Source organism: Phaenicophaeus curvirostris, chromosome 4 (genome assembly GCF_032191515.1).
Source record: "Phaenicophaeus curvirostris isolate KB17595 chromosome 4, BPBGC_Pcur_1.0, whole genome shotgun sequence".
Lineage (NCBI taxonomy): Eukaryota > Metazoa > Chordata > Aves > Cuculiformes > Cuculidae > Phaenicophaeus > Phaenicophaeus curvirostris.
In genome coordinates this window covers 3,183,901-3,199,330 of record NC_091395.1, presented here as the reverse complement: position 1 = coordinate 3,199,330, position 15,430 = coordinate 3,183,901, and the positions used below count along the sequence as shown (strand labels likewise).

At 41.3% G+C, this 15,430-nt stretch overlaps 1 protein-coding gene across 27 annotated transcripts in view; it reads left to right on the top strand.

The window, feature by feature from the left end:
- The window catches only part of CAMK2D (calcium/calmodulin dependent protein kinase II delta), a 135,686-nt gene extending 127,547 nt beyond the window's left edge, over positions 1–8,139 (top strand). For 21 of the 27 annotated variants that reach the window (XM_069855150.1, XM_069855140.1, XM_069855125.1 and 18 more), the window contains 4 exons: positions 449–543; positions 1,435–1,663; positions 5,510–5,559; positions 6,097–8,139. In XM_069855150.1, the coding sequence (XP_069711251.1) occupies positions 449–543; positions 1,435–1,663; positions 5,510–5,516 (331 nt within the window). In that variant the 3' untranslated portion in view covers positions 5,517–5,559; positions 6,097–8,139. Of the gene's footprint in view, positions 1–448; positions 544–1,434; positions 1,668–5,509; positions 5,560–6,096 lie in introns of those variants that run through there. The other 6 variants (XM_069855141.1, XM_069855132.1, XM_069855145.1 and 3 more) reach the window with 2 other exon arrangements.
- The last annotated feature ends 7,291 nt before the right edge of the window (positions 8,140–15,430 follow it).

The following is a 15,430-nucleotide window of genomic DNA, read 5'->3' as shown; positions in this document are numbered from 1 at the left end:
GTACAAATAGCCGCTGGAAACTTATTGAAAATTCTTATCTAAATTCTTTCAGTTTTAAAAAAATTTAAAATTAAATCTTGCTTAAATAATGATCCGAGACATAAAAATTATACTCTGGATTGCTCAGAAGAAGTTCCCAGAGTCACAAGTAAAAATTTCTAGTTGTAGTACCATTGACTTGTGCAGCCTTCTTCGGCAATGTTGGCTTTTGTTTAATAGATGATGTATATGAAAACTTTTCCACCTAAAGTCACCTGCCAAAGTTACTAATTCAGGTGAAAGCAGAACTCCATTACTTCTCCCCATTTAAGTTCTGTTCTTTTGTAGTGGGATGGTACAGGTAAATTATATGTCTGATGGGAAGAAAGGAAACATTTAGAAAGTAATTTCTGCAAAGTTGTATTAGATAACTGTGTGTATTTATTACAGAACTCCCTCTTTTCCACAGAAAAATCTGTGATCCAGGACTCACATCTTTTGAACCTGAAGCTTTGGGTAATCTAGTAGAGGGGATGGACTTCCACCGGTTCTACTTTGAAAATGGTAAACATTCCTTTTTCATCTCCGTGACTCTTCATTTGTTCCTTGTGATTGTGTTTCTCCAGTCTAAGTAGCATATTAGCTTGGGAGTTAACTGGGCAGTGTAGTCACTCAGTCTGCACTGCTGAGGATCTGATAAGCTGTCTCTTTTGTAATGGACGATGTCTGTGTGCCTATGTATATGAAAATATGAATATATATGTATATAAAAAATAAGTATATATGTTATAAGCATGTTAGCTATAAGAAGTTAGAATTACCCATAGGGCAGATTTAATAGTTTTGGAGTATCACGTAATGTAGGTAATTATTTCAGTGTAGACTTGACTCAAAAGGAAATAAAATATTGTAAATGAAGATACATTATCCGTATTTTCTGAGAAGTGCTGAGCAGAAAATGGGATGATTGTATTCCTAAATAGTCTTCCATCTCCAAAACAGCATTTTCCATATATTTCCTTAAAACATTTCATTACTGCTGCTTTAAAGTTTTCATAGATACCAGCACTTTATAAAAAGTATCACAAGAGTGAGTTAGAAGCTGAATTATTTTGACTGAAAATATGAAGTACAAATGTCATCAGACACAACAGTGAAGCTGAAGTATCGGGAAAACTCAATTGGGAAACTCAAGATAGTGGCCCCCACTGTATTCAGTCCATGTATGCACATGGATTAAATAATACGTACGGTTAGGAAAGGGAAAAACATAATTTATGCTGTGACTGTGCTGATTTATACAATGTACTTGAGTTGGTTGTCAGTCATGATTATCACAATTATTATTATTTTGTGTATTCTAAGCTTGAGATTTTTTAATTGTAAAATGGGATGAGATGAGTGACTTGCATAGCAAAAGTTGATCCTCTCTTTGTGTGCGTGTTTGTTTCCTAGCTTTATCCAAAAGCACTAAGCCAATCCACACTATTATCCTCAATCCTCATGTCCACCTTGTGGGTGACGATGCCGCTTGCATTGCGTATATCCGGCTCACGCAGTACATGGATGGAAGCGGGATGCCAAAGACTATGCAGTCAGAGGAGACGCGGGTCTGGCACCGTCGAGATGGGAAGTGGCAGAACGTTCATTTTCACCGTTCAGGGTCACCAACAGTACCTATCAAGTAAGAAACAAATCAGACCACAAGCTTAAATTACGTAGGTCAGACCAGATAGCCTAATAGCTGCTTTTGGCCTTAAAAACTCTGAAACCATCCTCTTGATAGTGTAATTTCTTGTGGTCATTTATGCGGTGTGTATTATATTCAGTAGTGTGTGTATAGTATTCGTGCAAATATTTTTAAAATAATGCTTTTTTTGTTGTTTTTAACTGTGATGCCCACTGATCCAACTCAATCCCTGAACTGACAGCTTGAAGAGGAGGAAGATGTTTTAGTGTAGATAAGGCTTGATAGAAGTCAGACAAAATAGGATTGGAAAACCTGAAATAAAAACAGAATACGTGGAGCTGTTAGAGCTGGCTGGAAAGATTGAAGGAAAAAAAAAATCACTGTTCTGAAGAAGTGAAGTTTGAGTAATATTTGTTATTATTTCCAGCCTTCTCTACTTACTCAGGCCTGGTTCTGTTCACTGCAAGTTATTTTGAGCCAGTTTACTTTGTAAATGAAGTTGTACAAGTACCTATCACATCCTTATCTCATTTCCCACACTCTCTTTGCTTAACTGCTGGGTAGTCACTGCCTGATTGTTACGACATCTCTGTGAGTAAGCCTTGCGTCTCTCCCATCATCATTCTTCTCTTGTTCACTCAGGCATCTCTGCATGCCCTGTTGTACCCTTGGAGTCATGCATGACTCAACACGTGCAGACCTCAGTCTCTTGAGCCCAGTTTTAGCAGTGGGAATTACAGCATGGTCGTAGTTGCAGTAAGAAGATAAAGTCACGGCTTCTTGAAGAGGTTCTGCTCAAGTCCTTTGCTTTTTTTCTGCTTGCAGCCTTGGCTAATGCTGCTGTGTACCTCGGAACCCAACCTTGCTGACTTCTGGCTTCGGTTGGGCTGTTTCCAAATGAGGCAGCTCTGGTACAGGCCTTGGTTTGTGCAGGTGCCAGCCCTCCGTGTAGGATATAATTACATTTCTGTAAGGTGTCTTAATGCGGAGAGTGGCTGAGTTCCCTGGCATGGATGATTAAGAGCTTAGATTTCATCCCTTGAACTTCATCATCTCCCATATTATACTTCTTGCAACACTATTCTCCCATACGAAGTAATATTTGATAAAGTGTTTTTTCAAGGGATATGACCTGGGCATGTGTAGAGCGAGAAAGCGTCAGTGAAACAGGTTGAGCTGCCCCATGCAGGCTGGACAGGACCTGTTTATCGGATGACATGAATTGAACTAAAGAATTACTTGATCTCTTCCTTTGTTTTGTTGGGGGCTTTTTTCTCTCTTTTTTTGGAGAAGGATTTTTGTGGGGAGAGCTCTCTGTTTTTTAAAGTTAACCATAATTATCGGAAACAATCCTAAAGAGACAAGATAATTTATGACACTCATTCTTAGACACCAAAACCAGAAGGCAACAAAAATAAGCTGTCTTAGTACTATTGTTGTGGAAAATTATAGAATTTGTCCAGTATTTTAATGGGAGCCTCAATGCTTGGCTGACATGACATGTGTGTGGGTGATGGGCTGCTCTGTGCTGCGACACGTACTGCTCCTAAAAACACTTGCGAGAGGTAGTTTCCTTGAAGTATAAAGGATGGGCACTAGCTGCTACGCAGCAGCTCCTGGCCCTGCAGACCTGAGATTTGGCCCTCAGAAGCAATTCTGGTAGTTAGGACTTGTGTGATGTCAGTTCTTTATGTACGCTCATGCTCCCTAATAAAAATAAGGATTTCTGAGACCACTAAGGATGAGAGGAGAAGAAGCTGAGAGGTGATTTTTTTGAGGCTGCAGGGTTGTGTCTGTGTCAGTGGATGTTCTGAGCTGGTGGGGTCAGACAGGACATTCAGGGTCACAAGAGGGTATCCAAGCTGAAAAGGTTGCAGAGGAGGAATAGCTCCTGGAAGCCTTAGAGCATGGCTACGGCTTCAGGAGAGATGCCCGGAGACTGCAGCATAGCCCTGGATGTGCAGTCCCTGTGTAGCACTGGCAACAATATCACATAATTCCCTCCTCTTGAATTCAGAGGGGGTTTTTGGACTTATATCACTGTTCTAAAATATCACTGGTCTGATGGTTAAAAACCTTACTTTCAAGTCTAATTTTAATTGTATCCTTGATTATTCTTATTTCATCATTGCTCTCCTGCACTGGGGATAGGTATGCAGACATGAGCTGTTTTATATGAAGGCTCATTAGATCATTTCCCGCCTTCTTTTTTCATAGAGTAAGTAAACAATGCTAACTTGGTTGGCTTTTTTGGATAGATCTTCATTTTCTTGGCTACCTTAGTAGCTCTTCATTGTCTTCTCTGGCTTGAGGTTTGTCTTTTCATTAGCTTGGGTTCTTCTGAAACACCGTGTACAGTTGTGGTCAGGGCTTTATTTAACTTCATAATGTGTTTCTTTTCCCTGTTGGGAATGCCACACCTGCTGTGCCCCAGCACTTTTGTCATCTGCATCACATCAGCAGATCATCTAAAACAGCCATGTATTTATCCTCACCTGTCATTTCCAGCCAATGAGTATATATAAACTTCTTCTGAGCATGCAGCTTTGTACTTCCTATTATTACATGTAACATTTCTGGATTACCTAGCCCTCAATGTTATTTGGTGGTTCTTGCACAATACTCCTGTTTTCCTTTGTATTTATAGTGCCTTCTGCCTGAGTGTAAGTACGCTATGTGAGATCAGGCCATGGGCAAAGATGAGCTAGTCTCCTCTGGGCTGAGTGTTCCCCTCTCAGCCCAAGCATTGTCTTTTTTCTTTTAGTTATTTCACATCCTGCTCTTCCTTTATTTCCCATCTTCACAAGGTTGACTGCTAGATTCCTGTGTATCGTCGTGCCAGAACTCACCTTCTATAACCCATCCTGGGTGACTTTTAGGCTGCCTCGAACTTTACCTTTACTTTTCCTGGGCAGAGCAGCGGTGTACCAGTAACTCCAGTTTGGAAAAGTACAGAAGAAATATAGTTAAAATATTGTTCTAGATTATTTCTCCTTTCTTTTCTCCTGTTTGAAATTTATCCAGCCTACAGCTGTTTGTTTAATTATTACCAATATGCAGTAGTTAATGATGGCACATCCATAATAAAAATGTACCTTACACATCATGTCTGAAGGAGAATTTCCAATCTGATGAGCTCACGAAAGCTATTATAGCCGTGATCTGCTTTTACAAACATTGTATCCTAGGTTATGTCAAATCAGTTGCTGTCAGCACCGTAGCTTATTTGTTTTCAGGAGTGCAGTAAGGACACAACAGAGCTCTTTGGTAGCTATGGATATATGGAAATATTTCTTTATAGCAGGTAATTTATTTGTACTTTTCTATTTAGTTTCTTCCCCTCTTAGAGGTGTTCAAGGCCAGGTTGGATGAGGCCTTGAGCAACCTGACCCAGTGGGAGGCGTATTGGCCCATGGCAGGGGGTGGAACTGGATGGGCTTTGACGTCCCTTCCAACCCAAACTATTCTCTGATCTATGATTCTATAAATTTTACTTTTGCTGTGAGTCAGACAAAACAAACTTTGGTTTGTCTTGTCCTTTGTTTCTCTCTGAGTGAGATGACTGATGGTGGGAAATCTTTCTGTGTATTCCCTGCTCTTAAGAACAAGCTGATATGCTTCTACAACTGTGTCTGCGTGTACACAGTGAGTGTACCTGCAAGATACAAGCAGTCAAAGGACAGTGGGCCCTAAAACTGCCCCCCACACCTAAATTCAGGCCCAAGGCTCCCACACTTACATGCCCTCTCTTATCACACCTTACACCTTCTTACACTTTCCTCAGTTAAATACCAAAAAGCAGGAAGACCTAAGTAAAGCTTTTGTTCTGTGTTTGTACAGTGCCTAGCACTGCGGGATCCCAGCCATGGCTCCGGCTCCTAGATGCTACGGTAATACAAGTAATATTATAAGCTGAGTCAGTTAACTTGCTTACACCTTCCTTTCCTTTCTTTTTCTCTTTGCTTACGGCTCAAGCATGTCTTGCACGTAAATGACATCTGATTCTTCCTTGTTACTTGGCTCAATTTTTTGTATGAAAATCTCAGTCCGTGAGTGTCTGTACCATATGTGCTGAGGAAGTAAAACTCAAAGATTCACATCTGAATTCTGCCCTCCCTGCTTTCAGAAATTGGTTAAGGCACTTTGGCTTCCTGCCTCAGTTTCCTTTGTTATTTTAACAGCCTCTCTGGCATGTTGTAAAGATGGAAAATGTCTGTAAAGTGGTTTGAAAAATAAAAGAACGCTTATGCCTGAGTGTTTGGGGTTCCTCTTCCCTGAGTTCTCTTCACAAGGTTGTGTTAATTGGTCTTGAGGAGGTTTACTTTAATAATATTGGCTAACACTTCAGCATGTGTTTTTATCTGGTGGTGATGGTGATGTTACTTCAGTAATGGCAATCTTATTGTTTTTTTTCTCCTTCCTCCTAGCTAAAAATATCAGCGGTGCCGCTCTTGCATTTTCTGTACCCAACGCACCTGGTTGATTACCATCTTGGCCATCCCGTTCTCTTCATGCATGTTTCTGAGTGCATGAAGTCGTGAAGGTTCTTCATGTAACACATTTGTGATGCACCACGTTGCTATATATTCCATCTGTACACTGTTAACATTTCAATGAAGGTGATGTTCCATGCAAATAGAGAATAACAAGACATAAAAGACAAAAAAAAAGATTTGATGGACAGCAGTAGATACCGAATACATTTGTCACTGTCTCCATATATGCCAGGTTTTGACAGACAACTTTAAAAACTATCCTGTTTATTAAAAAAAAAAAGAAAAAAAAAAAAGAAAAAGTATATTTTACCCTCTTTTTTTAAGAACTGGTTTTTGACAACTCCTTTTCCCCTGAGACCCAGGATTTTGCTTTGGTTCTGGTAGGAATGGTTAGGATTTCCACTGGCAGCTCTGTTACTGTAAAGCAGATTTTTATTACAGCACATAGAAGGACGAAATCACTGATAAATGTGGAAGTGATAATATCTTGGCTTTTTACCAGCTGGAACCTTCTTAGCCTATTAGTCCATGTAAACTGGAAAAATCTCATCATTTGTTGGCTTGCTCACTTCAGACATTCAGTATTCTGGTGAGCCAGCAGCTGCTTTGGTTCTTTTTGAATCTTTACCTTTGCTTTTTTACTCTGCTGATTGAAAATTTCTGTCGGGATGATTAAGCAAAACTGTAAGGAACTAAGTGACGATTGAGGGGCAGTTTTTGAGGATTAAAATGGAAGAATAGAGAAAGATAGATTTTTATCGCTTTTAGGGTGAACTGTAAATTTTTTAAGGAGGCTTTAAAATATATAAAATTTTGGTTAAGCTATAGACCAGTTGTGTGGTTAATATACTCGAGAAATATTAGGCCTTAAAAGCTTAGTATGAAGAGTTTACGTACTTTACACTGCTGCTGCTGTTGCTTCTCTGGAAATGTACTATGGATACACCAGTTTTCTAATAAGACTCTGACACTTTACCACAGATTTGTTTCTCTCCCCTTTTCCTCCTCAGTCTGCTCTTGGTTTTGTAAACTCCTCAGGCAGCGTGCAGCATCCTGGGCAGCAATATTTGCAGCATCCCCAACTTGTTTGGGCTCCTGAACCATTGCTGCAAGCGCCCGAACGCTGCGCGGGGAATGCTCTCAGTTCAGAACACAAATGTTGTAGCAGGGACTGTTTTTGCTTTCCTTATGCTATTGCTATGAAAATACATCTTTGCAAGCATTTAGGTTTATTCCCTTCCATTTTTAATAGACAACTACAGGGATCAGTTATTTCCTTTTTTTTTTTTTTCATTTGTTAATGGTTCTGTTACCAACAGGGCTGACTGTTTTCTGCAGCGCTGTACAGTGCATGGGATCTCAATTGGTGTCCTTTTTAGCAGTTAAAAATTTCCAACACAGCAGCCTGAAGTTTTTAAAATGGGAAAGCTCCCTAATTTGTATCATTTCACCTTTCTGTGTTGATTACTAATCAAAAGCAGTTCTTAAACATTTTGATGTTGTTACTAGTGGATGTATGGTAGATGGATTTAAGCTTCTCTGATAATTACTACATGATTTTAAACAATATATATTTAAAATAAGCATCTACAATAAATGTGTTGAGCCATATTAACCTGCCAATGGGATCTGTGAAAAAAAGTACTGGCCTCATTTTTTTTCTCATTAATTACCTTTTGTTGTGAAGCGGCTATAAGTGGCATAACTGTATTTAAAATTAACGAATTAGGTGTAGGGTGGTTTTTTTATACTTCTAACATAGCATGTGGTGTTGACATATTACTGTAGACCAAGTTTGTCTTCCACACCAAGATGTGAGGAAATTGTGATTTGTTCTCTCCACCACAACGGAATTATACACTTCTGTCATTTTGGAACACTGCAGTTTACCATGGGACACAGTGTACATATTTCTTGCCATAATGGTAAATGATTGATATATTTAAGGATTAATAAATTTGTGATTTCTGCTGACATTGTGCTTGTGTGTTAATTTCCCGATTCATTGTGATTTTCTGCGTTGGAAAATGTGTAGTGTCTCTGAATTCAGAAGCCAGAGACGCAGATGTGGTTTCTTATGAGCTGAATTTGCAGTTTGAAAATACGAGTGTTTGCTTTCATGTTTGGCTTTTGGTCTGTACTTAGCTGCCTTTCCTGAGGACTCAAGTGTACACTGTTTATGATGGACTTTGTTGATAGATTTCGCACATACCTTGTGTTCATAGGTCCATATTTAGAAATGTTTTAGGTAGTTTGCACATTTCTGTAGCTGCCTTCCTGTGTTTCACGTGCTCAGCCTGTAACACAAGATGCTGTTAGAGCAGTTACTGTGTGTTTAGCATTGCAGACTTTATAATGCATCGAAGTCCATAAATAATTAGCATTTAAAATAATGTATCCATTTAAAAGCTTTTGGATATGTCTGTAGTGGTTTTAGCCTCTTATCCTATGAGCCATAACTGAGAGGAGTCCTTTATACCAGCAGAAAAGAAGGACCGAGGGGGCGGAGGAGAGGAGACAACTTCCAGCTTTCCCAGATCAGGAAATGCAGAGCTGGATCATTTCTCTGGTTCCGTGCCAGGTCAGTGTAGTTGGGAGGCAGAACTGGAGCAGCAGCCCTAGTGTGGCAAGGGATTCGGGAGCACTGCCTGGTGAAGGAGGAAGAACCTAGTCCTGGGTCGGTGAAAATTTCACTGCTGCCTTTTGGGTGGCACTTTGCTGTGTGTTTGTAAACAAAAAGAAAAATACTTAGGAGAGGGCTCAGAGGTTTGGAATGTTTCAGTAAACCCCAGAGGAAGCAAAAGTGGTTTAGTCTGTTGGGAGGTTTTATATTGTGTCATATCACTTGTACTTACTTTGTTTACTCATTTTTTCCACTGAATGCTATTCCAGATATCAGTCTGACTTCCATTTTAACTGTGTCCCTGCAGTAAGCTATTTGAGAGCAGTGGAGTTGCTGCTTGTTTCAGGTATGTAGAGAGGAAGAGAGATCAGTGTGTAAAGTACAGTGACAAGGAGAAGGGTGGGGAGACTACATTTACTAAATATCAGGTCGAAGAGAAATACCTGGTTAAAGATGTGGGAGAGGGGTGGAGTTTGGAGTGGTGGTGGGGTTTTTTATTGATGTGGGTGTCCTTTCTAGCACAAATGTTTTAATATGCTGCCTCCTGGTGGCTTTTTGCAATGATGTTTTTTATTCAGGGGTGCACACGAGATGATGGTATTTGTTCTGAGCAGAGGAACCCAGTGCTTTCACACATTCGCTTTCTAAATGTGAGGAGCTCAGAATATTTTAGAGGCTGAAAATTTGCGTTTACTGGGTCTTGAATACACACTATATGCATACCTGGAGGAATCAGATCGATTCCCTTTCTTAAAAACGGGCTGCCGGGGCACAGTTTAGAAAAAAAACATCTGTCTCCTACAGTGGTAGATTGAATCCAAGTTCATTGTTACTTTAGTGTGCTATTAATCCTTTGTAATATATCATCTCCTTGGACTGTGTGCTGGCAGAAAACGGAATTACTTTGTTCTTCTCAGGGCTTTTCTTTCCTCTTAAATTTGTACACTCAGACTTTATACGTAACTCATCTTAAGAAAAGACCATTAGTCAAAACCATAATCATGTTAGTTACAGATCCAAATTGCTTCAGGAGATTCAGCTGCTTTCTTCCTAACAAATTCTGAGTAAAATACAGACAGCTGTGGGTGTATGGGTTAAAAGTTCAGTGCTGCAAGGTCTGGTTCCGGCAGGGAGAGCTGCTGTAGTACAGGCTTAACACACCTGTCCAGCAGTATAGAGAGATTTTTCATCCCCAGGAGAGGGGAGACAGCTATTCTGAGGACTTTCTATGCCTTACATGGAAGAAGTCCTATGTATAGCAAACTAGAAGCCTTTCCTCTCTTCTCCTTCCTCTTCTACACAGATACCCATGGCTGAGCAGAACAAGTTGCAGGATCTGCTTCTAAGACAGTGGAATAAAATGAGGAGAACACAGCAGTCCTGCATGCTTCTATCCTGCCAGACAGCAGTGCAAGGCTGCTTGTTTCCAGCACATTCTGGTCCAGACTGAGCCCAGGCGAAAGCACTGCAGACAGTAAGTTTGGAAAAGTGGAGGGCATTAAATCACAGTGTGAGAGGCAAAGCAGCAATGCAGAGAAGACAAGCAGACAGAAAACAGAGCTTGCAAGGTGAAGAGATAGGAGAGCAATATCCCTTTATTCACAAAAATATTCCATCCTTTTTTTTAAAGTTGTTCCCAGAACTCAGCTATGGGTTAATCTTCTGAACTGACTGGGAATTTGGCCCTTATAACCTTTCCCATCATAATGACCTTTAATTAATTAACTAAAGTGAAATAGTTGAATGTAGCAAGTGACTGGGATGAGGTAACTTCCCTTAAAATAGCAAGGGCTGAATCTGTGTAGGCACAGTGTATCCTCTGAAAAGTTGCATTAAATTGGAGTGCAGAATTTATCAGGAATCTGACACACCTCGTGATAGCTAAGGGCCTAGGTTTTATCATTCCTCATTTCTGCTATTCCCTGAACTCAGCCCGTTGTAGAAAGATGCTGCCTTGTGTCAGAACAGAAGACACAGCAGCACAAATGCCCAAGTTCCCTGCTCACTGTCAGGTATTTCTCAGTGTCCTAGAAAGCTGGTACAGGAGGAGAGGGAAGCAAGGTTTATTAACAAACAGCACCCTGCCTTGAGAGAGACTTCGTGGCCAACAAAACCACCCTGAGCTGGGGAGGAAGAGACCGTTTCACTCTTACACTGCTCATTTGCCCACCCTTCTCAGGCATTCAGTGTTGGCTCTCAGAGAAGACAGCTGCCCCAGACCAAGGCAGTGACAGTCACAGATCATTAAGTAACACATGTAGTCAAGGGATCATGCTAGGAAGCAATAGTGGAGGTAAGGATCCATGACAGCTTATTTTATATACGAAGTTATTGCTGAACAGAGGTACCCAAACGGAAATCAAACCCTTAGGGAGGATGGAGAAAAAAGTACTCCTAAGCACACACTTCTGTCATGTTACACCAAGATATCAACTTAAACACCATATAAAACTCTGCTCTGGTCTGGAGAGAGGGTAAGTACCAGAGCAGGAAACAAGAGTTCCTCTCCAGGACTGATGGCGCGATTAAGGGTGCTTCCAGTTTCAGTGAAGAAAAAGTAAGTATATTAGTACATTCATGATGTTCATGGACTGTTGAGCTGTCGTCTCCCTTGCACAAGCCATTTGAGGGGGGATTATCCTAGAATGAAGCAACTGCAAATATCAGTGTTGTGTAAACACGCCGACATTACTTCGGGTACTGGTGGTAGTGCCTGCTGCCCCCTTTTTAGCGTCCGTTCACTTCTGTTTGGTGTATATGTGTGCTTCTCTTGGTGACTTTCCGAATCCCAGCCACTACTTCAACCATCGTACCATGGGATTCCCAAAGAAGTCCCAGTGTGCTCTGCTAGGTGATGGATCTTGCTGAGATCTGCTTATGGAGTATAAACAAAAATGGTAGGAGCCCCAGACGATGTTGTAGGAAGCAGCTGGTGATCTGTGCTGCTGTTACCAGCAAGGTGACAGAGAATGTTACGTGGAAGGATCGTCACTCTGGTGAGCGTTGAGAAACTCTGCATTATGCCTGAAAATGAAATAAGTTGAACTGAGTTTCAGAAGACTCCAGTGTAAGGGCTGGAAGACACAGGGTGAGTTTTGGCACTTGAGTTCCACAATATCCCTGGAGCATGCCTTCACCTGTTACCAATGTCCTCCTGCTCTGCAGGCCTATCCTAAGTATTCCTTACTGTTCTGCTTTCCTGCAATACTTCATTAACCCATCTGTCCCTGGACAACCGTGGTGTCCTATTTTAACAGTATTCCCATCCAGCAGCTGTCCTTGCACAGTCTGTGCTCTGTTGTGTTAGGATTTTTTTGCTTTCCTGTGTATGAAAATCTCTGTCTTTAACTCAGTTTTCACCCTGTTGCTGTATGTTTCCTTGTGCCCCATGTTTGATTTCTGAGGCTTGTTGGTGATGCTTCCACTTCTCACTGCCCTGAAGCAGGGATTCATGACAATTGGGAGCTTGGTGTGTTCTCAACACGCTTATTTAGTTAGGCTCCGCAGGCAAAATGGGCATCTGAAGATCTCCCTGGCCTGAGCTAGAGGTTTAGTGTGAGCTGAGAGGACGGCTGCTCTGCCGATGAACTGTGAGTGCCGCTGGGCGTACACTGAATCATAGAATCACCAGGTTGGAAGAGGCCCACTGGATCATCGAGTCCAACCATTCCCACCAATCTCTAACCCATGCCCCTCAGCACCTCGTCCACCCGCACCTTAAACACCTCCAGGGAAGGCGAGTCAACCACCTCCCAGGGCAGAAATGAAATCATCAGTGCCTTGGGCACTTCAGAAATCATGAAGTGCAGGCGCTGCTGTAGAAGGGGTATGAGTCGTGCAGCAGTTTTACGATCCAAAGATTGGATGTAACTCCTGTTCCTGTCTCAGGTTCCAAAGGCATTTCTAAGGGATGTGGCTTTTATATTTATTTTTTCTGTTACAAAAGCTGTCTGGCAGCCCATCTGGAGCAGTTGGTTTTCCTTGGGAGGCAGTTAGTGGGCTGCCATTTAACTTCCTTGGAAGTGCTGAAATCTCAATTCCCATTTTGCTTCAAAGCTCTGGTCTCCAGAGTCTCTCTGGCATGCTCAAATGTTAGTACTCACATTGCAGTCTTACGTTTCTCTCCTTTTTTCTCCAGGACAATGCTATTTCCAAAGGTGCCCCCTCTCTCCACCCCAGATACTTATTCCCACTTTGATCACAGTTAAAAGCTGGGGGTTTTTTTTAAGAGGTGTTTTTTTTTTAACTGAGGTCATTTTACTGGTCTGGTTTTGCAAGGTTATCCAACAAGAGGTTGCATCAGCGTAAGAAAGGGTTTATATAAAGTAAGCTTTGGGTGGGAAAGGGTACGATTCTTAAAACCAGTTTTACCACTGCAGATAATACATGCAATTATTTCTTAAGTAATTGAATTCAGCATGTCTACCAAACTACCAGTTTGTGACCAAGCATCCAGAGCACGTGAACAAAGTAAAAAATCACCTGTTTACAGTCACACACGTTCATGTGAAGCTGATGAAAACAGTGATTCCTCCCTCAGTTATTGATTCCCATAAAATTCCAGCTACTGTTTTCTACCAGTAGGTTAATTCTAGTTGCGAGTTTACAACTTGGAACACAAAGCTTTATGTTGTTTCCCACCTCTATTTTTTTTCTAGTCATCCCCCACCACACATGAACTGGACTTCCCCTTACTCTCAGTCGTTCTGGGAATGTCTCATGCTATAATATCGTGCCCATTCTTGGGTGCTTTCTGTCAGCAGAGAAGCATCAATAACTTTAAAGTAGGTTTCTTCAAATGCTATTATAGTATAAAGCAGTGCCCGTAATAGTTTTTTTAAAAATCAGGGGGGTTAGGGGGAGAAACTAAGCATCAATACTTTATAATCCAAGAACATGAGTTCATAGACTGAGTCAAAACAAAAGCCTCAAAATCCAGTAGCTGGATATTCTCATGAGGGTGAAAGGTGTATGGCGTTCACCTGGTTTTTGAGAGCTTGGTGTGGTACTGCTCCAGGGTGATGCAACAAGGCAAAATGAGGATAAAACATGTAAGTAGTCCTAAGGGCAGAAGCCAGCTTTCAATTCTCTGGCGGTGCCCAAGCCAGGTTACCGCCTGTGGTTGAGTAGAAGGGATCCTGCTACCCTGTGGATGTTGCGTAGTGATAAGAAGCAGCTCAGCCTGTAGCCCTGCAGTGGTTACTTGTCCATTTTGTCAAGAGAGACCTGCCTCGACGTACAAGCAAAAGCCCATGTTAGGCACTTGGAACATTCATAATTTGAAAGTGAGCATCCCCAGGAAACCAAATTCTGCTACAAGTCCCTGTGAAGTGCTCACAGACTGGGAGAAAAAAAGAAGTGGCCAACCCAACTTAAGTCTAAAAATCAGCAGTGCTTTTTTCATCACTGCTTTTGGGTGACAGTTCCTGCAGGAAAACAAAAAGGTTTAATAAGGTGAGCCAAACTGTGTTCCCAGTGGAGAGGGCCTGGCCCGGTGTATAGCCTGGCCCCTCAGAAGAGCTCATTAGATTCAGCACAGTAAATGTTTTTCTCCAAGTAGCTTACTTAAAACCAAGGAAAACACCTTTTCATTCAACAGTCTGGATTTCTTTGTGCTGTTCTTGCACGCACACAAGAGAGAAAGCAGAGACACTTCATCTCAGCAGCTCTGGAAGGAATAATGGTGCACTCTGGGTTTTTTCTGAACCAAACTTTACTAGAGACTAAAGTACATACGCTGGGCCATCCCAAAACTTACCTGCCTTGTTCATTGTGGCAAATACAGTTGTGGAAAACTCACTACTTCAGCCCTCATGGTTGAAGTTTCTCATGTGGATACTTCAACTCTGAGCAAGTCTTTCCAAAGGAAAAAACCAAATCGAAGAAAACCTAAGCAGTACGCATATGTGAAAAGCCTTGTTTATATCCCACTAGATTATCAGAATTTTAAATCATCACACCTCTGTATTGCCAAACCAGGACAAAGAGGCTATCAGAATTTTTAAAAGTGCTTAGTTCTTTTTCTAGTAGTTTAAATCAATACTGCATGGACAGCGGATAGGCTTAGGGAGCTTAACTTTCTTTTACAGTGACGTAGGGATGTTCTTTAGGCTTTGATCAAAAGTAAATAATGTAAAGTTATACATTGTAGTGAATTGGGAAGATGGTTTATTAAGTCAGAAATTGTTTGGAGAGCAGACTAGTAATAGGTAATCTCTTTGTTCCAGGTGAATTATTGAAAGCATTGCTTTCTTTTCTGTCTCCTAGCAGCTGCCTGAACACACCAGCTTACAAAACCTCCACAGACAACCCTCCCTCAGCCTTAGTGAAAAGTTATTCTTAACAGGAGTTTGAATGCAGCAGAGCACCTTTACAGACAATAATAGGGCCTTCTGTTCTCAGGCTTTATTTCTGATCCTCTGGCCTTGGGGCTGCATGCAGAATGATGCTGCTACCAGGGCTGTTAACTCTGATGTGATGATTTCCATTTCCATGCATTCTTTGCTGTTCCTTGTATTGGCAATTTTCAAACTCTCTCTCCATACCTTGGAGAATTTGTGGATTAAAGGATTCTGTGAAAGCTGAACAAAATTGCCCTTTAGTTAAAGATTTAAATCTGCTCCATGCATGTATATTTAAGAA